Source organism: Solea solea, chromosome 12 (genome assembly GCF_958295425.1).
Source record: "Solea solea chromosome 12, fSolSol10.1, whole genome shotgun sequence".
Taxonomy (NCBI): domain Eukaryota; kingdom Metazoa; phylum Chordata; class Actinopteri; order Pleuronectiformes; family Soleidae; genus Solea; species Solea solea.
The window spans coordinates 10,372,177-10,395,777 of NC_081145.1; the positions used below are offsets into that span (position 1 = coordinate 10,372,177).

The 23,601-nt window shown below is 42.7% G+C and overlaps 1 protein-coding gene across 1 annotated transcript in view; it reads left to right on the forward strand.

Moving 5' to 3' along the window:
- LOC131470368 (neural-cadherin-like) overlaps positions 1–22,907 on the forward strand; it is a 91,759-nt gene extending 68,852 nt beyond the window's left edge. The window contains exons 24-33 of the mRNA XM_058646146.1: positions 84–211; positions 327–454; positions 3,537–3,660; positions 5,127–5,310; positions 5,550–5,716; positions 8,228–8,489; positions 9,089–9,272; positions 15,602–15,852; positions 21,235–21,389; positions 21,977–22,907. Of these exons, the coding sequence (XP_058502129.1) occupies positions 84–211; positions 327–454; positions 3,537–3,660; positions 5,127–5,310; positions 5,550–5,716; positions 8,228–8,489; positions 9,089–9,272; positions 15,602–15,852; positions 21,235–21,389; positions 21,977–22,543 (2,150 nt within the window). The 3' untranslated portion in view covers positions 22,544–22,907. The remainder of the gene's footprint in view (positions 1–83; positions 212–326; positions 455–3,536; positions 3,661–5,126; positions 5,311–5,549; positions 5,717–8,227; positions 8,490–9,088; positions 9,273–15,601; positions 15,853–21,234; positions 21,390–21,976) is intronic.
- Positions 22,908–23,601: the final 694 nt, after the last annotated feature.

The following is a 23,601-nucleotide window of genomic DNA, read 5'->3' on the forward strand; positions in this document are numbered from 1 at the left end:
TTGAATATTTCAATCACGCCTAGAGAGGTTGTTTACTTAGTTTAGGGTTGTTAGTGTAAACTCTCACCTCTCTTTTTCCTCAGAGCTGATCGGTGGGACGCCCAGTCTGAAAATTAATCACGGTTCTGGGACACTGGTCCTCCAGTTAACAAATAACGCTGGGGTTTCTGACAGACGATGGCATCGTCTTGATGTGAGGAGTAACAGTAAGGTAAGAGAAGTCCTTTCATGCCATTACGTGCTGTCGCTTAAAATGAGTGTCTGGCTATACTGTACACTCACAAATCCGCCGTGATGACCTCTTTTCACCTTTCCCCAATTTAAAGGAAGTACGCTTCACTCTCGATCGATGTTCAAGTGCCATCGTCATGGAGACAGAAGGCGTGGACTCATGGGCGATGACTGAGGACCGCTCGTCTTGTGAAATCCGCGGGGTCACCCCCAACAGGGACAAGTAAGATCAATAATTAAATAGAACAACTGCTACCAACAAAATCCCACAACGAGCCAGTAAAAGCTGCAGGCTGCAGGGCCTCCAGTGTTAAATTGTGACATATATAAAAAAAAAAAAAACACTTTTACATAAAAATCAATTAAGATAAAAAAACGTTATTCAAGAATACCAGAATTTATGGTTGAAGTAACCAACAATAACATTTTAGTAACTCCCCAGTGATCCTTCTGGGGTTTTCTTGTGGCTGCAACAACAAATCTACTAAGGTTTACTGTTTATTCTTTTTTAAAACTAAAATCACACAAGGCCCACAGGGACAGTGTCTAAATGTCCCCATAAGGGTAAACAATTCTCTACAGAGCAGAGCATTAACCTTTTCACTAGCAGCAGTTAATAACTGAGTTATTCATTTGCTGATAGCTAAGTCAACACCGTATTTCAACATGGTAAATAAAATGATCTTTTTGCATGTATACTATATTAGCATATAAAGTATAAGGACCAACATCCACTATGATTTCGAGTCAGAAGAAGCTTATTCTCACTTTATCTTTCGACACCAAACACTATAGCTTCACACCGTTAAGGACTTGAGGACACGTTTGTTGTGCCCTCGTAAAAATGATATCAATTTGAAGCTGGATATTGCTGGCATTGCAGTTCTTGGATTACTATTTGCATAACCTAAAGTTAGCAATTGTTCAAAACTGTGTGTATTAATTTGACTGTGGTTTGAATGTAACATACATTTTGGTTACGTTTAAAAGTTACTCACTACAGCTTTAAATAATGCCTCACAGTGGAGGCGATATCATTATTTTTTTAATTTTACAGTAAAGCTGTTTTTAGCAAATTGTTAAGTCCTCACACAGCAAGGTCCGGGTCACATTTATTTATAGAGCACATTTAAAAACAACTCTGTGCTTAAATGAAGTTAAAGGAAACAATAAAAATACAATAAGGAAAATGTCACCAAATAAAATGAGTGAAAACACAGCAATGGAAACAAGAGATAATAGAAAACAAAAGGGGAACAATTAAAATAATTACAAATAAGAATAAATAAATAAAAACAACCTCATCTGGTATTAAAAGCCAAAGCAAATAAATAGGTCTTTAGCAAGGAGTTAAAACTCTTGAGGGTCTACAGTTATATAGGCAGACTGTTCCACAGTTAAGGACCTGCTACAGAAAAGGCTCTGTCCCTGGAGTTTTAAGCCTGGAGCTAGTGATGTCCAGGAGCTGCTGAGTCGCTGACCTCAGTATTATGACTGGAACATGAAGGTGCTCAGTCACACAGGGTGGTGCATTATTCTGCAGGGGAAAATCATGCAATAAACCATGAACAGGAAGCCAGTGTGGTGAAGCCAGAACAGGGGTGAGGTGATCTTAATGTCTCTTCACCACCATCAGCAAACATGCTGCTGCTTTTTAAACCATGCTAAAGACAGCGAAGAGACAACTGATCTGTACCCAACAGTGTGAGGCATTGCAGTGATCGAAGCAGGATAATCATGAGTTAAAAAAACAATATATGTAATTAAATTGTGCATTGTGCAGGCCTTCACAGCCCCATAATACAAGGGCATAGGTGGCGCTATGCCCTTGACTTAGTTTTCATGTGCCGATGTTTTCTCGCCTTGTCTCACGTGTGAAGTTTTGAGCAGATCAGGTAATGTATGGCAAAGTTACAGGGCACTTCCTGTTTTATGGCGAACAGTCGAAATCTGCCAAAATTTCCACGGTTGCTGGGGCCACGCCCCTTTTGAATCTGCAAGACCTTTTGATAACTTCACATCTTTGATGTGTGTGCAGTACAAATGATGACTTTTATTTTATGTTGAAAATGAAATGAAACGAGTTTGTTCATTTAAAAATGTGCAAATCACCAAGACAGACACCAAATTGAAAATGGCCGACTTGCTCTTGAATTTTTTGTTCGTCTTGGGCCGTGACATGTTTCCACCAAGTTTCGTCAAATTCGGTGCAACTTAGGTTTGGCTTTGTCCTGCCGGGTTTCACCTTAGGAGGCGCTACTGAGCCATATTGTACCACTGTTACATAACACTTATTTTATACAATGATTCACCAGTTCTGATTTGCGTGCCAATTTCTGTCCAGTTTCATCAAAGCTAAGTACTTCCAAAAATGCAATTTTTTTCACTGTGTGAGTACTCGGGCCCTAACAAATAATCCGTACCATGCTCATTCAGTATTCTGCCAACATAAAAAAAATCACCCGTCCCTCTCTCTGTGGCTCTCTCCTTCCCTTTTATATCAAAAATAGAAAACAGAAATTGAGTGCCTAAAATGGTGTTGATGTGCAGCTGCATCATTTATCAGAATCAAATCAGACTGTAGAATCACAGTTCAATTTTTCTGTGCCACGTAGTTCCCTCTCTCTGGAGGGAAGAAAGTGCTGATGGAATCCTTAAATCTAATCCTTAAATGCCACCTAACCTTTTTTTTTTTTTGCTATGTTTCTGCAAAAAAGCACGGTTTTGCTTTTGCTACAGCTGAGTGTGTTTATTCCCATCGAGAGCTCAGCCTGCCACTGTGCTCTTTGTTTTGTTGTGTAAATAAGTTTATGAATTTTTAAAAATGTGCTATTAATTTAAATAACTTCTCAATTTTAAAAAACCTTCAAGAACTTTTTTTACACGTCTGCATCCTCCTCTCATCTCATTAGGCGACACCGTTTGTTATTGTATTAAATGGACAATGTTAGCTAGAACTGAATTGTTTAATGTCCTCTGTGTGGACAGTTTCAGTTTCAAACGTGCTGAAGCATTTTATATTTTGACAGTTTAAGGCAAATGCACATCTTTCTGAAATGAGGGGAAAGAAGAAGAAGAATGGAGTCATGTAGCACGTTGTCAGAAAGCAACAACAGTGATGATAGCCCTCGCAGCAAAAGAATAAAACCTTGGATTGTAACTGTGACAGCTTATATGATGTGGGTGTTTGTTCTTTTCATGCTTTCATTCTGTTCCTTTATATTGAGGGTTGTGATTTGAATTGTAACCACAAGATCTCACATTGCAGCTGTTTCATTTCCTTCTTCTTTTTTTTTCTTTCCCAGGTATCTGAATGGAAGTTTTGTGTTGCAGCTCGGAGGAATCAGTGAGAACATATCGTATGAATATCCACAGCTGCAGCACAAACACTTCACTGGATGTATAAGGAACCTGCACGTGGACAGCAAGGTAAAAATAAAGTAGTTATTAATTATAAACCTGTTTATGAGGCTGATTATACATTAGAATAGAATAGATGGCTTTTTCTGTCTCCCTTTTATTCTTCACCTGCTCGGATAACCATGGGGCCACACCGGCGCTGGAGTGCATCGAGTACCTTGGCCTCGAGACAGCGCCACAGCCCTGATAATTGCTAATGTCACTTGCGTTTCACTTGTGCTTCTGGTTAAATTCCCTCTCCCTGTTTCTGTGGCTTTGTAGTCGACACACAAGCTACAGGGAGTTTGCCAAGTGTATTTATTCAATCCATTGTGTCTTTACATTCGATATTGCAGATGCACAGAGTGGAAACCTGAGCCCAGTGGTTCAGTAACATCGGGGATTGTAATTTTAGTTGCCCTGTGGATGTCTCTCCATATTTCTCCCAAACAAGCTGCCATTTACATTCATTGTTTCTCAGCATATCCACGAGGCCTGACTTTGTCAGACAGCACGAGGACATTTCCTTTCACAAAAAAAACATTAGTCGAACAGACATTGTTTGCGTGTTGCATCCAATTACTTCCCTCCAGTTTGTTGGTGTATTGCTTTGTTTCTTGGTCCATTAGTGCCATGCTGAATTAACTGCATCATGTAACGCCACTGGCATGAATGTGTATCATGTGTTCCTTTGACCACACTTTGATTTGAATGTTTTACTGCCATTATCTGCCAAACAATGTGGAACTATAGTTGGTGAATAAATGGATTGGCCTTAAAGGAATAATTTACCAATTTGCATTTAGCTTTGTATTACTAGAATAGGGGTAGTATTTTTGAAAAATTGTGCTTCCCAACCACAGTTTCCCCTCCGTCGAGACACATCTTCATTCTTTTTTTTTATTACATGCCCACCAGTGGCTTGAAACTGCAACGCTAATTCAGCACTTTTTAGACCCACTCATAAGGGGACGCGACCTCGTTCCCAGAATGTAAACAGTGTCCGCCATCTTTGCTAACAGTTACGCTAACGGGACCAAGTGTCACTGGTGGGCATGAAGATATTTCTCATCTCAGGGGAAACTGAGGTTGGGAAGCACCGCTATTCCAGTAATAAAAGCTAAACGCAAATCAGTATTCCTTTAAAAAGACAGTATTTTTCATGATATTGAAAGCAGTTTCAAAAGCAAGTGCATTTACAGTACATACATGTACATGTTCTGCACAGTCACAGTATATCTGCAAAATATGAGTTGTGTATGTTTTGTTGTCTCAAGTATTGATGTCAACTTCTGTCAGGGGTTCATACTTTTATTAAAAATGTAATGTATCAACAAGCAGCAATCAGATATCAGTCATTACATAAATACATAAAGATTAGTTATCCATTTGCAAAAGAAGCCCCATACTCTACTTTACATTCATTGCAGTGCAGGACAACCCTCGTTTTTTCTTTATGATGAATTATTCTCCTCTTCTTCTCTTTATCACTCCAGTTATATGACCTTGGTTCTCCAGCCGAATCCTCCAATACTGTGCCTGGCTGCTTTTTTATTGATAAACAATGCACCAGCATGGAGCAACTTCCTTCCTGTGGGAAGCGGGGTCACTGCCACAGCGAGTGGGGATCCTTTGACTGCTTCTGTGGGCTGGGGTTTACAGGGCCACAGTGTGATCAAGGTAAACATAATACATTGTTTTTCAAATGACTTGAGATTTATATGGAAAGTACAGTGCGATCTTAGAGATTTTTAAGCTTTAGATGGAATAATCAATGTGGGTAGTTGCTGTTGTGGGAAGATAACCCTCCCTTAGTGCTTTCCTAGAACAGCACGCCCTCACTGTGATATCCTTTTGTATTTTCTATTCAGCAGCTGAATGAAGTGAACATTGTGTCTTGTGTGTTTCTGATTGACAAGTGGCTCCGGAGTTCTCCTTTGACAGCCGAAGCCACATCCAGCTCCAGCTCTTGTGGTCTCTTCCTGCGCGACAGACGAGAGTGCAGGTTGGTGTTCGGACTCGTGCTGCCGCCGGTGTCGTCCTCAGTCTTCTCTCCCGGGAGCAGAATGAATACCTGCGTTTAGAGGTGAGTCACGACTGCTCGCACTCCTTCACCTTGACAGCTCAGATTGTTTGTGAGTCTTAAAGTAATGATCAGGGCCTGCACAATTATTGTCACAAGTGCTTGTCAAGCTGAGAGTGACTAATATCAGGGTTGGAGACATATGGGTGGATACTAACGAGGCTGGTGATTGACGTGTGTATGTTCTCAACAAGGACTTATCTGCAGAATGCTGCTGTTGAGCGTCTGCTATTTAAAAAAAAAAGAGGAAAAAAAAGTGCTTTATTCAAGGTTATTTCTGTCTGTAGCCAATGTTTCAAACTCAATTCAGCAAGACAGCAAAAGAGTGCACTGTTATTTGAGGGCAGAGTCTTCTTGAGTCAAGGTCAGATCCCCTGCTCTGTTCTTCAAGGGTTTTGACACAGCTTGCTTCAAGTGGTGAGCTCAAAGTCACGCTGCTCATTTTGCCACAACTGGGTTGGAGTGGTGCTCATGCACGGCGTTTCTCTAGGACTCAAGTCTACTTCACTTTGTGAAACCTTCATGCGAGCACGCCTCTCAAGCCAGTGTTTCTTGTCAAAGCCTTTAGTCTGACTGACCGAATGAGGCCGAATGTGAGCAGCACCTGGAAGTAAATAGCTCCAACTGTTCCTCTTGAAGTCGGGTGTTTGCTGTGAACTGGTCTTGGTTGTGGTGTACTCTACACCTCTCCCGGCCCTGTCTTTGAGATCATGTCTTTGTGCTTGTGATCATTATTTCTCGGACAGCTTTGCTCAAAGCATCCGCATCGAGTTCTTGTGCTTGTTCGGGTCTTTACACAACATGAAGAAAAACAATATTGTCCTCTTCCCTGGTCGCTGCCTCACAGTGACAGGAAAAGGAAAAGGCTTTAGCCTTAACTGTATGTGGGCTATCGAGGCGCTCTCTGTGAAAACCTCTGTGGAGCTGAATTTGAGGGCTGTATAACACATCTGATGTCTGTCTGTGACAGCACACTGAAGCATTTCTTTAGCTTGGTTGTCTCAAAGCTCTTAAAAACACTTGAGCACAAGCCCGGTGTGTTTGTGGACAACAAGCCCTCATTTAAAGGGCCGTCTCTTGTTCCCCCTTTTTTTTTTTATTCTATTGGGTAGAGTGCACCCTGAATAAATAACCACACTTTCACACAAAGGTTACCAGGGGCCAGCTGGGTATAAACACAATTCAGCTCTCCAAGGACTATGTTGTATCTGTAAAGAAAACATTTATCGAATGCAGTCTGTGAAGGACTTTCTGGAGCACAACTTACAAGCACTACTTTTTTCAGTGACTCGTAAGAACAGTAATTCTGGAATATCATTTCTGACACCGAGCACTTAAGAAAATCACACTTTAGAAATTCACTTCAACATTTTGTGAAAATCTGGGGGTTTTTTTTCCCTCCAAATATTGATTGATTCCTTTGTCTTTTGCTCGTTTTGTTGCAGTCTTGAGGGCAAGGTGAGGTCTCGCCAGTTGGGAGAGCAGCGTCAGCTTTCTGTGTGTGTGTGTGTGTCCGTCTACTGTCCAGTGGGAGAGATGCATTTAAGATGCCCATGCTGAGGGAGCAATAGTTAACGTAGACTGGGCTGAAAGTGAATTATCTTGCCCTACTGTTTCCAATTAAGTGTTGGACATGTACAAGCTGCAGTCATGGGAGCCTCTCATTGGTGGAGTCCGTTGTGTTCGCTCATCCTTAACTGTTGAAGATAATTGTTGTTTCTTGTATACCTTCCCTTCGGGGTGACTCCAGCCTCCACCATGCAGTGATGTGTACACCAGTGAAGCATCATTGCTGTAAAATTGCTGTATTCATTTTTACCACAAAACTTTTCATGCCATTTCTCTGGCAGGTTCACCACAGAGATTCTTTTTTCTGTGTATCTAAATTTCACAATACTTGTCAGGCCCGATCTTCTCCCTTTCTTCACCACAGGATCTCATCTATTTATAATGCTATAATGCTGTAATGCTGTTCTGCTCAAGATGTCCTTTTGCTCATCAATACAGAACACAATGTGGCAGGAGTCCAGATGTGTCAGTTTAGAATCTGTGTCAGCTAAAGTAACAATTCTATTCAGGTCACTAAAGTGAGCCTTGAAATCCACACTCACATGGCTAATAGAGCTTTGACACATCCGATATCACACACATCTGAAAGATTACAATATTTTGTTTTATTTTGGGTAACACTTTACACAAATTCACAGTAAGGTGATAACAACTAACTGATTATCAAATAATCATGTATGCCTCTTCACACGTCTTCAGAGAACTGCACACCCGTTTTGCTCATTCACATTCACCTGCAGCTCCATAATATGTCATAATATGAATGAGTGTAAATGTAATTGTTTTGGTTCATTAATCAAACGCCAAATCGAAATGATTACCCAGTGTTAGCTACTCAATCGTTACTGGTTATCCAGTCATTAGGTAATCATTACCTAATGATTATTTAACCCTTTCTTGCATTGTGGATGTCCAAATCATTTAAAACGTGTCTATAAACATCAGGTTGTTCAGGGTCTCCTGGCTGTTTTCTACAACCTTGGTGATGGCGACTACAATGTCACTCTGCCCTACTATCGCCTCGATGATGGCCAGTGGCATGAGGTGGAGCTGGACCGGTACGGCAGAGAGTTCACCCTGTACCTGGATGGAGGAGGGGGGCGACGGGAGGTGACGGCTTCGCCTGGTCAGAGTCAGGAAATCATTATTGACCCTTCAGTGATGATTGGAAACTCTTTTCCGTCAGGACACAACCGGAGCTTCGTTGGTGGGTATCTAAATGAGACTCAGTTAATGTTTATATGATAAATGGATACATTCTTAGAGGAGTAGAGAAGTAATTTAACATACAAACTTTTAAATTGACAAATCAGCAAACACACTTGTACTCAGATACCTGTAGAAAGCAAGGTTTTATCTTTGCCTCTCACTGTTACTTCTACATTTCACTGCCTGCCCCAAAGGTATATTCATCCCTTAGTTTCAAGCAGATGAGATAAAGTGAGTCGGTGACTCTGATCTGTATTTAAATCATGTGTTAGGCCCCCTGCTCCCCATGGAGATAGCAAACTAACCAGCAGAGAAAATATCCTGAAAAAAAAGCAGCCCATGCTGACAGCTTAGCCTCAGGCTGTGTGTGTGTTTGTGCATGAGAGTGTGCAGTGGTCTTCAGGTGTGTCAGCAAGTCAATTTATGTGTCAATATGTATGTGTCTGTGTGTCTGAGTTAACACTCCTACTGTGGTGTAAATGAGAGTTCATAAAAGATGTTGCCTGAGGACTAGTGTTCAATAGTGTCTTTTGGCTTTGTACACTCTCTGAACTTTTTTTTTTTTCTCTTATCCTCCTTTTACTCTGTCTTTGTCAGGTTGTTTGCGAGATGTAAGGTTTAACAGCCACTCCGTCTCCCTGGATACAGAGCAGCTTTCAGAGGAGCTTCAGGTGGTCACTTTGCAGGGTGTCTCTGTTGGCTGCTCTTCAGAATCCTGCCGGAAACATCACTGCTCCCCTCCCTTGGTCTGCGTGGACCTCTGGAGGCACCACGAATGCAGGTGCTGTAAATATGTAGAATAAATAACGGGATGCTTGTGCATTTTGCACATATTTGCACATATACACACAGAGAATAGCAAAGCACAGCCTTGCTTGTAATAAACGTAGTAACATCAGCTGTCAACTTGCTAATTATATGAACAAATGATGTTAAAAACCAACACACGCCTGCACTGTATGGATTTATTACAGAGGGTATAGGCTGACATACAGTAACCTACTACAAGGTCGGTCACATTAGGTTCAATGCTATATGCATTATCATTTGTCAGCTATGAACAAGGTTTGGCAATGAGTATGAAGAAGTTTTCAAAGTAACACGAGACAAAAAAAAGACAAATCGTCCTTAACCAAACTGCAGATTTAGTATCTAAAAATATCACGACACGAGGAACAGCTTAAAATAGTATTAGTCATTAGAAAGATTTAGAATAATACTTTATTCTTAAAGTTGGAGTTTAATGGATGTTATAATCCACTGTTCGAGTTCACATTGGTGACCGACTGATTTATTAGGGTTTTTATTGTTTAAAGTGCCACAATTTACATTTTCCTATTGCAAGGTAATGTTTAAGTGACTTGCTTGATTAACCTTTATAGAATTATGGCCTGAATTTTCTACTTGCCTCTGTTGTAGCGAGCTTTATATTGAGCTTTAGGTCACTGTTTTATTGTGCAGCTGCACCCATTCTTCTTTCTCACCATTGTTTTTGGCCACTTTAGTCAATTAGCTCTAAAAGTCCTCCTGATACTGCCTGCTCAGCAATGAACAACAGACAAACAGTTGATTAGCTGGTAAATATAGTGGAGCATTTAGCAGCTGACGCACCAGATATTTCCCTCAGGAGAAACCAAAAACAGAGCTTTTTACATTCACCAGGTGACAAGGAACACAATTACAAGTGAACAGTTGCTCTTCAAATGATGAATGTGTAAATAAGCAACTGTTTGCAAAGTCGTTAGCTAAGCATGAAAGGAGATGATATGTTAGTTACATGTTCTCAAGTTGTTTCCATTGCCTCTTTATGGCAAAAAAAGAAAATTAGCAATAAAGTTTGGTACCACCTGCTAATAAAGACTGCGTACTTGAGGAGGTGGCTGCTCAACTATGGTAGAGCGGGTCAAGTGAGCAAATGGGTAGATGTGTGATAGATAGGCTGTCAAAGGTAGAACTGTAGTATAAAGCACTCTCTTCAGGTCTAGAAAAAACGCTCTTTATTTATATATTTTTTCTTTATTTTATATCTCTGTATGTATATAACAGCAAGAAATGGGACAAGACAATAACACATCACAAAAGATAACTGTAAATCACAAAACAACACAATACATTTTATCGACCACATTCAGTCACAAGGTAGGAGCTGCCATTGCTCTCTGATGTGGCCCTTCACCAATATTGCAACAGTGCTAAAAAGTCAAAGTCAAAAAGCAACCTTTTAGTTACAAGGTAATCACTTTTTGGCCCATGGGCCACATGCGGCCCCCCTTCAATCAATTTCATGCGGCCCGCCAGTTAATATCAGGTTATAATGAAGACTTCTTCTTCCCCTTCCTTTGTAAACAGTCAGTGTGTGTGAAGCACAACTGTCAGTGAGGTGTACACAAGAGAGGGGAGTGAGAGACAAGCTGTGTCTCAATCCAGGGGCTGGATCCTCCCAAGTGTGGATAATTGTTGGCTAATTTGAATGCAGCAGGCAAATGCGGCAGACATTTGCCTGTTTGCGAAGGGAACATCTGTGCATAATTATGATACAATGAGATATCATTTTAAAGCTTTTTTTTATATTTCAACTCATTTATATGATTAAAAAATTAAAATTTTGCAGAAGAAGAAGCTTAACCAGGTTTATTTGACCTGATCGAACATGTGTTTGTCCTACTACTTATGTCGAAAATTCCTTGCTGTAAATAATTAATAATTATAGATTTAACTGCATTAGTTGAATTGTTGACTTACACACAGTATGTTGTTGTTAAACTGTTGTTGCAGAAATACTGTTTTGTTTCTGTACAAATTATATGATTAAATCAGAAATCTACAAGTTATTTTTGTATTTTATAATCCATGTTAGTAACTTTTAAGAGAAATGATTTGATTTGTCTCTCAGCCTGTGATACATCACATGCCGGCATCTGGGTTGCTGCATCTCTATTTTCTTCAGCATGACATAAAATATTTATAAAATAATAATAACTGGAGGGTCTATCCAAACTAAGAAATACAAACAAAACTAAAAGTGACTGAAAAAAAATCACTTACTTAAATGAAATATTTTTACATATATGCATTTTATATTAGATATGTTTAAATATCTGATATTCAGGATGTTTTGCGTGATTGGGGGTTAAATCAGCAGTCAGGCTTCGAGGGGCAGGAAGAACTGGGATTCAGGACTTCAAACTGTGGAGCGCAGCACTTAACCACTCGGTGTACTTTTACTTAGAAATTATGGGAAATATTGTCATCCATCCGTCCATCTTCTACCACTTTATCCTCCACATGAGGGTCGAAGGGGGTGCTGTGCCAATCTTAGCCGACATAGGGCAATAGGCAGGGTACACTCTGGACAGTTTGCCAGTCCATCACAGGGACACTCATAGAGACAAACAACCATCCTCTCTTACGCCTACGGCCAATATAGAGTGTCCAATTTGCCTAATCTCCAAATCTGCAAGTCTTTGGACTATGGCAGGACCCGGAGAAAGCCTGTGCACACACGGGGAGAACATGTAAAATCCATGCAGAACACTAACACATTCAAAATGATAAATAATCCAGACCTACAACTAATACAATACAAAATCTTACACAGAATACACTACACAGGACAAAGAATGTTCAGAATGGGGTTTTCACAATCAAATATCTGCCCTGCAGATATAACTGCAACGAAAACACAGCAGATAGCTACATGCATGCTATATGGCTATGCACACCGGTGTATACATTCTGGTGTAGGGTATGCAAGGACCTCTCAGCATGTCTCAAATGCACATACCACCTTCCCCCGCACTGTGCATACTGTGGGCACACAGTGGGTGGGGCCGGGATCTGGGGATCATTGTCGTGGTAGATGCCTTCCGGTCGGGTGTGGGGGTATCTGATCCTTCTGGTCCTTCTCCCCAGTGGTGCTCGTGGGGTGCCGTGGCGTGTCCCTAGCCTGGACAGGTTACCCCCCTTCTTGGCCGGGGTTGTGGGCGGGATTGGGGCTTATGGCAGATAGCTACATGCATGGTATATGGCTATGCACACTGGTGTACACATTCTGGTGTAGGGTTTGCGAGGACCTCTCAGCATGTCTTGAATGCACCATACCACCTTCTCCCGTGCTATGCATACTGGCATGGTGGGGGGCACACGGGGGGCTGCCTTGCTTTGGGGGCCCTTGGGGTGGAAGATGGGGTGGAGCGTAGGGGTAGCTGGTCCTTCCCCCGGGGGTCTACGGGGGTGCCCTGGCGTGTCCCTAGCCTGGACAGGCTACCCCCCTTCTTGGCTGGGGATGTGGGCGGGATTGGGGCGTATGGCTCTGCCAGTCAGGAAGCTGGCACCCTACTTGGGGGGGCACTCTTGCTCACCCTCTACGCCTCCCCCAGGGTTGATACATCTATACACACACATCTAGGGCACTGGGGGGGGGGGGGGGGGGGGGCTGAGCTGATGGGGGATCGGGGGTGGGACCATCACATGATGGGTCCGCTCTCCGTATTCACTGGTGGGCTGGGACTGGGGGTGGTGGTGGTGAGTGCTCTCCCGGGCGCCCTGTTTCTGCTCACCCCTCGGCCATGTTGGGGCTGGCAGACTGGGTGGGGGTGGCTGTGGTGGCCGGGGGGGATCTGGTCCCCTACACTTGGCCTGGGGGGTGTCCGGGAGGCATGGCTGAGGCCCATCATGACGCACCTCTCTGAAGGTGCTGTGGTGGGTGGCGGTCTGCCTACCCGGCAGGGGTCATCAGTGGGCATCAGCACTCCCGGATGTCTGGTGGGGCCCCTCACCGGGGCGCTGCGGGGTCAGGCGTGGCAAGTCCTTGGACCTCTGGCCCCGCCTCTGCTTGGGGGATCTGCCCTGGACCGGCTCGGGGGTCTGTCTGTCTTCCGACTCTGGGGGCCCTCTTGGCTTGTGGCCCTGCGTAGGCCTCTGCCTGTCCCTCCCTGGGATGGGGGGGCGTGCGGTCGGTCTCTGGGGGACGGTGGGGGTGGCTGTGGTGGGCTCTGGTCGTGCCTCCTTGGTGGGTGGTCTCAGGGGGCTATGCTTCCCCCGGTGGTGGGCTGGCCCCACCCTCGGGTGCTGGCGGGATCTGGGTGCGGGGAGCCTGGGCCTCTGCGGTCTGCCTGGGTGTGGGGTGGCTCGGCCTCTGTCCGTGGTCTTATCACCGCCTGCTCCCTCGGGTCGACCCTGGGTGGGGGGGCTTCTGCCTCGCCCTCCTCCGACTGGTCCCTGCGGGGTGGATGCATTGCTGTCCTGGGGGGTAGTGGCTGTGGGTCTCTCCTGCCCTGTACAGCTGCTGGATCAATATCGGCCCGCTACTGGGGATTGGCTGGGCATTGGCCCAGTCACCCATCCAGATTCCAACCACATCTAATGACAATCCCTGCACATACAGTATATACTGAAATGCGCACTCACACACACACACACACACACTAAGATAAATTAAACTAAACTGATATAGCTCGGACACACTCTCTTGATGTGATTGTTAACAATTACTATAGAAACTGTACCTGGATGTCAGTCTAACGTTGTCTATGTTTTGTTTTGCTGAGTATGTTCTGTGTGTACTAAAAAATTTCAACTGTTTAATGTTATTAATCTGTTACTAACACACTAATGTCAGTCTAATGTTGTTTATGTTTTGTCTTGTCGAGTATGTTCTGTTTATTTTATATAATTTCAATTGTTCAATGTTACTAACCCATGCACTACCATTGATATTGTTGTCCACCTCGCTCTCTCTCTCTCTCTTTCTCCCCCCCCCCCCCCTTCCTCTCACTCCCCCTCCCCTTGTCTGTCCACTCCCTGTCCCCCTGTCCGGTCCGGCTGCCCACACCACATGATCCTAAAACAAATAAATAAAAATACTGCAGTTCCGAGTATCACAGACTCGCCCTGTGCATAACAAATCTGTCCGACACCATGCAGTCAACCATATTACATGTCCTAGGTACTGGGCAGGACAGGTTTTTTAAAAAAAAATTTAAAATCCATGCAGAAAGGCCCTTGTTCCCGACCTCGTCGCAAACCTGGGTCTTCTCGCTGCAAAGGCAGGAGTGCTAACCACTACACCAACCATACAACCCTGAAAATAGTGTCATTATATTGTAATTGCGATATCATGATGTAATATTGTGATATAATTTTAAGATCCTTTTGCCCAACCCACACTGGACAGTTGTTTTTCCCAAACATTTGGCCTCCACCAGACCCTGCAAGTTAGACCTCGCTCTCTCTTTTTTTGCTGTTTTGGTAACAATCTGTTGTGTGAAAAGTGCAAATTTATAATCTATGTGGAATGAAACCAGTGCAGCATACAACAGCATATTAGGTAGGTGTAAGAAAGTGCTCACTAGATGTCAACTAGGCCAGAGTTTCTCAATCCTGGTCCTTAGGATCCATTGTCCTGCAAGTTTTAGATGTTTCCCTGCTCCAACACACCTGATTCGAATGAATGGGTCGTTATCAGGCATCTGCAGTGCTTGCTGATGAGCTGGCCATTTGAATCAGGTGTGTTGGAGCAGGGAAACATCTAAAACATGCAGGGCAGTGGGTCCCCAGGATCAGGATTGAGAACCCTGGGCAAGGCGGATTTCAGCCAAGTTAAACCAAATAGTGTTCAATAGTTTACCAGCCTTAAAGGATAGTGTCGAACAGCAATGACTGACAGACTCTTAGCTGCCCCTTTAAACTCTGCACGGCCACAAAGTCTCCTGGCTGTGATTTCAAGACTCTGAACCAGTGTGGGACTTCTCACTGCGGCTGATTATCCATATTCTGTGACTGTAGTGCAGCCTCAGGATATAACACACTGAGAGAAGTAGTAGTGAATGATAGTCAGGGGATATTTTGTCCAAATATAGTGTGCAAAGCCAATCTTAGCTTCTCAGTTTCGTTTTGTTTAGTTTTTTTTTTCCCACTACAGTTGAAAGTCTGTAACCTTCAAAGAGCATATCTTTAAATCTGATATGAGAGTTGTAACTCCTGGGGGATTTATTTTTACACTGACAGCATAGGTTTCACAGCTCTGCAGAATTCAATCTTTCTTTTTATCTGAAAACTTCCCAAGTGTCTCTTGTCTTTGATTTACACTTCTGTCTCCTGTCTGCACAGGTGCCCTGCAGGCCACCTGACCAAAGAGAGCTCCTTGGGCAAAGTGTGTGTCTACACGCTTTGTGCCAGCCGACCATGTCGCCACGGCACCTGTGTGGCTCACTCGCCGTCCCGCTACACGTGCCAGTGCAGCGAGGGCTACAGGGGACGGCACTGTGAGGTGACACTTGCCATGTTCCACAACGAGGATGGCAACAGTCTCAGCCTGAGCTCCATGTTTGCTATCAGCATCTGTGTCATGGCCTTCCTAGGTAGTTATGTTGACTATGTCCTCTTCTACTTGTGGTAACACACTGATTTCATATTTCCTCGTGTTTTCTGGCTTTGTTTTGTTTCTGTCTACTTGTTTATCCGTTTTTTTTTCCACATTAATTTGCGTTTTGTTGTATTTTCTATTTGCTATCATCATGGTATAATTCGTACATTATGTTTGCTTTTATCTGTAACATCCACTGTTTTCCACAGCCGTTTGTTTCAGTGTAATGTATTCCTACACATATCTTGTAAATGTATTGATCTCTTGAGTTGTGCCAGGGTGTGATTTCTCCATGGGAGTTTGTTGGAAACATGAAACAAATATTTGCACTGGAAGAGAGGCAGGGAGGGAAAACATTGTACATCATAATTCGTGATTCACGGGGAAGTCCCTGCAGAATCGGGCGGTTTCTTTATGTGTTTTTCCGTGTTTCATCACTTCTTTGTATGTGATACTCTCTCATTTCAGAAGCCAATTTCACTCTCAGTCTTACTTTTTATCTGCCCAACTTGTTTTATATCCCCCAATCCACTCATTGTACTCTCTTCATGTCTTCTTTCTTTGCCTTTTCCTTCACATCTTACACAGCCTTTTTTTTTTTCTTTTTCTCCCAAGTCAACCTACATATAATTTAATAATGAATATACTATGTGCTAAATTATGGACCAAACATGAAGCCCAAAATTGAGGCCAAAGTTAAGAGAGATATAATAAAATAGATTAAAATACAGGGAGCAAGGATCAGAGATCTGGCAGAACATGCCCTGCACAGACAACAGTAGTAAATGAATTTATTTTATTTACAGAAAACATGTTGTGCCAGAAGAATAACAACATGTCAGCCACCTACAACAGCACCTGTTGTCTCCACTCGAGACTAATTTGAAAGCAACATTTTTTTTAACCAACTCAACCAACTTGTTCTTTACAACCTTTTATGGGGGGAAAAAACTGCCCACAGAGAACCAAGACCTTAAAATAAAAGCAGCACATCGATACAGACAAAGTCTTCAAAATCTAGGTCACAGGGTTCTTTGTTAATCAGGAGCTATTAGGTGCACCTGTGTTGTTCTGCCACAGCTGAAGGTAATCAGGAGGCTGCCTGGTATAAAGGGAGGCTGAAGGTGCTGTGCTCTGACTGGTTTGTTTTGGGTCTGTGTGTCTCCAGAGAGTTAACACCTTCAGTTAACTTTCTTTGTTTGCTGTGTTTGTGTGGAAATCTGAGATTTGTTTCTGTGTGTTTCTTCCTTTGATCCTTCAGTCCCCCCCTGTCCATTGATTCACCTTTGGTTTTGTGACCTCAGCTTTAGTTCTTTTATTGTGATAGAATAAGTGGAAGTCTGTGGGGCATTTTATTTCCACTGACACCTTTCAGAAATCCAAAAGTCCCATTTGTTGCTCTGACCCTCTTGTATCCTGGCAGTGTCTGCATTCATTCATCCGTTCATTCATTCATTCATTCATTCATTCATTCATTCATTCATTCATTCCTCTTGTACCGCTTTTTCCTCCACATGAGGGTCGCGGCTGGGGCAGTATTTGCTTGTTTCCCGAGTCGCAAACTGACCTCCAGCTTTTATTTCTGAGGAAACCTAACAGTGAGGGTTATATTCATTTTAAATGGCTAGAATGTATCCTAAAATGAAAGATTAATCTCAATGTAAAGAATGTATTTATTTAAATGAATACTTAACTGTTTGTTCACATTGGCTGTATCTCAACCTTCAAGGGTAAAGGGACTTAAACTTAAGAAAGCTTTTAAAGTTTGGTAACATGCTCAAGATAATGTAGTGGCTCCCAAAAGATGTATTTTAAGTAAATGTTCTGTCTATTAGCCTCATACAAATAACTATAAACAAACAAATCCTGTAAGGGTAACATTCTGTTGCATAGCCTCAGAAGATAAGTGACATTTGCATTTGAGGCATTTATAGTCTGAAGCTGGTTTTAAGTACTTCTAAAGACATTTACAAAAATAAAATTAATGATAATTTATCATGTATGTCTTGTAACCACAGTCTCAATACAGTTACAGCTACTCTGTACTACAGGTGACTAGATTGTACTTGTGGGCAACAAAATCTTGCACTGAACCCTTCATACTTCATGGAAAGAAGAATACAATTAGGCAATAATAATAAAACCCCAATATCTTTGGTACACAAATCCTCACATGTGTTGCCTGTGAGTGAAAATGGTTAATTGGTGATCAGAATAGCTGCTGATTCATTTTCTGTTGACTGACTAATCATCTTAGCGTCTCGACTTGAACCTGTAATGTGATGATGACTCCAGGCCCGTTTGTTTATACTCTAATACAATTGCAGCATTGATGCCACTGTCGGAGATGTTAAGGTTTAACACGATTCAATCAAGATTCAATATAAACCCGGCATCAGCTGCCAGGAGTGTCTTTTTAAATGTGTATGCATTGATATCGCTCCACAAAACACCCCACCTGTGTCAAAAAAGATGAGCTATGCTTTTAATTAATTGCTAAGGCTCGGGAAAGAGATAAATGAATTGTGTTCATGGCTATAGCTAAAAATTAGATTTTTACAATAACAAAGTGACAGGTCTGTGTGCTTGTGCATGAGTGGCCTGTATGATGTTGCACTCTCTACCCTCTTTAGGGCCACATCACTGTTTATGAGTCTTCCTGTCAGAGACAGGCTTATAAAACGCTTGGGCAATTCAATACACTGTCCCTGCCTTTATGACTAACTCAACATTCCCTCCAGGGCATGTGGCTAGTATTGGGACATCAATTATTTTGACACTTGAGAGTGAAACGTATAAAGTGGTCTTCAATATTAAATAATAAATTCAAAGATGATAAAGTGTGGCCTTGGCCTAATTCATGAAAATCCACGTGTGTAGCCCATTTGAAGTATAGCGGTTTGACATCGATGATGAGGCAGTTCAAGGCTGTTAAGATTGATGATCGCGTTCTCTATTGACCGCACATTTTCACACCTTTTCATTTGAATTAACGAGGTTTTATGATCCGCGTGTTAACAAAGTTAATCCAGTATGGGTTCAGTAACCAGCTGGTTATACAACTCGTGTGCAGCACTGACAATCATCACCACAGGAACCACCGCCATAAACACACACTCACACTTGCTGCTCCTCAGTAAGAGTGCTGGCTCGGTGTTAAATTAAAAGGAGACTCCATCCCTGCCTCAACATGCATTAAAAGTTAAAATGATCCATCCATTATTGAGTTTTACACAAGCCATCACAGACCAAGTGAGTTGAGCGTGAGCCACTGACTGAGACAGATGAGCTGGTGTCTGACCAAGCTTTTATTAATCCAGCCACAAATCTGACAATCTGCTTGTAAAGAATAGAAGAAATTCGCCGCCCATATGGGTCTCTGAATACTAAGCGATCGTGTAAAGTGCCTGTTCTTTTGAACTCATGAGAGATTTATAAATAAATGATTTCCTCCAACTCTCCTCCATCTCTCACCTGTGTCATTTCCTTCTGCTCCTCCATCAGTTTTCTTTTCTCCTAAACCATGCCTTGATGTTTCATCTGTCTCATTTTTCATTTTTTTTCCCTCACTGAGCTCAGTCTGGAGCCAGAGTGAAAGGGTTAAGTGTTTTGATCATGCAACTGTATGTTGCAGTTGTTTACCTGACGCTCATTCATAATGCACCGTCCAGTCAAGGCTAACATCATAATAGTCTGTTGGTTAGAGAGGAGAAGCAGCAGCATTATGGATTGATGAATGTCTGCGAGGTCTGTTCTCCACCCTGGTGATATTGATCTCACTGGCATGTAGCTGCACACACACACACACACACACAGAGGGCAGAGTGTGAATTAACCTGTGCCTAACTTTGCATGTGTGTGTGTGTGTGTGTGTGTGTGTTTGTGCAGAGAAGCTGTGCTTCAGTCCCTGTGAGTTGAGAATTGAACTGCTCTCTTCCAGATATATGTTTAATAGCAGCTCAGGTGATGTTGAGGGTTAAGGTGAGTGCAGGCCTGTAGGCTGCACCTCTGAGCAGGTCATTCTGGAGGTGATGAAAAGGGGGCTGAAGGGCCTTATTGAGATTCTGCTGTTCTCTGCGAGGGCACTCTGGACGCATCACTGAAGGAGCTGGGTCAGCTGATCGATACCGCCTTCCCCTCCACCCGTTGCTGAGAACGGGGTAGATGAGGAACACGCGGGGAGCTTCCAAGCTCGTTTCTAACAATATTTGAGCAGCATAAAAATAAAAGGCAAAGGTGATAAAATACGTTCTAGGCAGCAAAAAATAGAGGTGATAGGGTTTTAATTTAGATACCTTTTTATTATATTTTTTTTGCACAGATCGGCTGCCAGTAAGATTATTTTTTTCCCTGTTTATAACAACCTGCCTGTCAGAGTGACCTGCACAGCTTTGGGTGCATCCTTATTATTATAAGTGTTGTTATTATTATTATTATTGTTATTGTTATTTTTGAAGCAATTTTTTTTAAAAGACCCAGACTAATGCATTTCTCAAACCGAGTGCCAATTAAATTGATACTTAGCACTTAGCCATCACCTTAACATAAAACTACTCTAGTTGAAACAGATCCCATCTCGTGTGAGAGATAAAGCAGAGGCCAGCGAAGGACTGAAGAAAGGAACACCGAGGGGCTTAATGAGAAAGACGGGAAGAATGACACGGAAAGTTCCAATATATAGAGAGAGACCAGAAAAAGCAGAGATTAAAAAAGGAGTCTGGACTTGTAAAAACAGATAGCAACGAAGAGAGAAAGAGAAAAGAGGATGGCAGATGGGAGAAAAACAGTGGTGAGATTAATGGACTTTAAAGGTCAGTCCAGCATGTTGTATAATTCAGCACACAATAGCTGTGATTGATGTGTATGCTTTAGGACCTTTCTTGCTCGGTTCCTGCAGCATTTCGCTCCGTGTTCAACCGAGCCACTGAGCCTTTGTGTCTAAGCTGGGAGGAGTACAAATTCAGTTAATAGGTTACCAAGGAACTGCGGCCTTTGATAAGACAGCGCGCATCAAAGGGAATCGGTGGGAAGGTGGTGCCTCTGTTTCCAGCACAGTCAAAGCACCTAAGAGATTTCACAGGACAAATCATTCCGAGGTAGAATCCATTTACAGTCAAATATTAGTCTGCATTACCTATTCATTTAGAGGGATGTCGGCTGTTTTATTAGATTTGATGAAGAATTCATTCACATTCCACCATAGTTGTATTTACAACTATCTCAGTTTTATAGCATCACTTTCCATCTTCACTTTCTTCTCACATTGTCAACATCATTTTATACACACACACACAGCTGTGTTTGTCTGCTTAGAATCTCAATGGTAACCATGTGAGCATGGTCCTGTTGTGTTAACCTGCTCTCTGGCTCCCCTCAGTGTTGATGCTGGGCCTGTTTCTCTATTCCTGCTGGCGGAGACACAAGGGCCTGAAGGAGGGTGTGTACCATGTGTCTGCGCACCACGGAGAGTGGGAGGACATACGGGAGAACGTGCTCAACTATGATGAGGAAGGTGGAGGGGAGCAGGACCAGGTAAACCTTTTGTGTGCGCCTGCACATTCTGTGTGTTTAGACGAGGAGAATAAACATAATCCCTAAGTTTTCATTTCCACAGTTTTAAATGTCATCATGTTTTATTTCTGGACTTCTGTAGGGCAGACAAAACAAGCAAACATTAACATTTAAAGAGCGCTGTGTTGGTGCCTTGAAATGAACACCAAATATCAGTTCCCTCGAGGTCCACGAATGTGAGTCAATTAGCTGAAATTAAGCAAGGAGACCCAAATAGCTGTTAATGCCTCTGCTTTAATAGTGTTGGTAATAACATCACCTCCACCCGCCCCCTTTCTTTGCAATCAGATAATTAATTACTTGGCTAATCAATGGGGCTGTTGTTGCCAACATCTCATCCTACAGAGTGGATCTTCATCTCAGTCTGGGGAACAGGTTCATTTACTAGAAGAGGCATTAGCTCAGCTACACTGCTCTGACCACAGCTTGGTGGCATGTGGCAATGCTTTTGTTTCATTATCTCTTAAACAGATTACCAAGATTTCATGGGGGGGGGAAGAAACAGTTATTTTCTTCTCTTCTGACCTTTTTTTCTTATTTCCTCTCAGAATGCCTTTAATATGGTGGAGCTGCAGCGCTCCCTCCAGCCCAGTCCAGCTCAGTCACTCCGCTACAGTTACCCACACAGTATCATCTCCTACCCACAAACTAAGCTTCCTCAGGACAGCAACAAGAAGGAAGTGTCCACTGCAAATGGCAGTGCAGCTATCGCCTTGCGTCTGGCCATCCCTCCCTCAGAGACAGAAACGCTGCCATCCCCTCTGACCTTCCGCCGCTCCCAGAAACCCCTCTCCTTCTCCAGCCAGGACTTGGCCCGCTACCTGTGTGAGGTCATCAGGGACATGGAGCATCCCGGGGAGCTCGGCACCATGACCACACCGCGCCGCCCCTCTAGAAAGGAGCGCGGCGTGGTGGCAGTGCGCTCCCTCAGCTCCCTCAGTGCAACTCAGGGTTCAGAGGTCAAGCTTCAGGGAGGCCAGAGCATCCGCCTGGACAGGTTCAAAACCCTCCGAGCTATGGTGTGTGATTTGAGAGGAGAGTCCAAGACACCGGAGGGTCAAAGAGACAAACTGAAGGAGAGCAGAGGGCAACTGAACTGTGAGAAGAGTGGGTGAGGCAGCCCGTGCAGGAAGTGAATTTAATTTGATGTGAAATACTCAGACTCTGGGAGGTTGCTCAGCGTGTAATGTGAAGTCTACTTTAAATGTACTCTATTGATGAAACTCTTGAACACTTAAGTTCTTTGATATAAATGATGTTTACCACTGAATGATCAGATGTGATGTATTGTTTACTTGGCATTGCACTGTACAGTATATAATCCACAAGAAAGCACTTTTGGAGGCGCCGTGTGTCAAAACTACTCATGTCATGAAACTCATAAAAGCAATGTCTGCAAGTGAGATGGCAAATGAGTTTCCCGTGCAAGGACTTGATTCTTTTTGCTGTTAATGACTCATGAAATCATTTATGTGGGGGGGGGGGAAATGACTTTGTTTCATTTGTATTATGTATTTCCTTTTAAATAAATGAATATCTTTGATAATATTTAGAGCTTGATCTTGTTCAAACACCCCATGAAATTAATTAATGTCAAATCTTCCTTTTTTTTTGAAGTTCAAGCCAACTTTAATCATCAAATGTTATAAGGCAGATTTCTTTTTTTAATTCCTTATCAGAGGAAAAAGACATCTAAAAAGTTAGATGTCTTTCTTATAACCTATAAATGAACAATGTTTCTATAGTTGTAGTTTGTCTTCCTTTTATTCCTGTAATGATTGGCAAAAGAAAATCAGTGACTAAACTGGAACGGTGTGTTTTATTCAGCTAACAATTAACAGAAGTGAAGCTCTGAGAGGAACAAAGTCAATTTCAGGATTAATCATTTATGTCCAGAATCTGTAGCCTCCTGACCTGAGCTTCTGGGATTCTTCACTATGAACTCGGCAGCATGGAGGTCCCAGCAGACAGCGCTACATCATATTTAATTGGCTAGTTCTACTGGAGTTAAACAGCTGTGACCCTGGAGCACATCACCGGGGAAGCACACAGAACTGTTGCATGCGGCTGATGGTCCTGATGTCTGTATCCAGCCTGTCAGTACATTTACATAACCACCACAGCGTGATTGAGAGGAGGGTTTCAAACCCTTGTAGGTTTTTGAGGAGGAGCC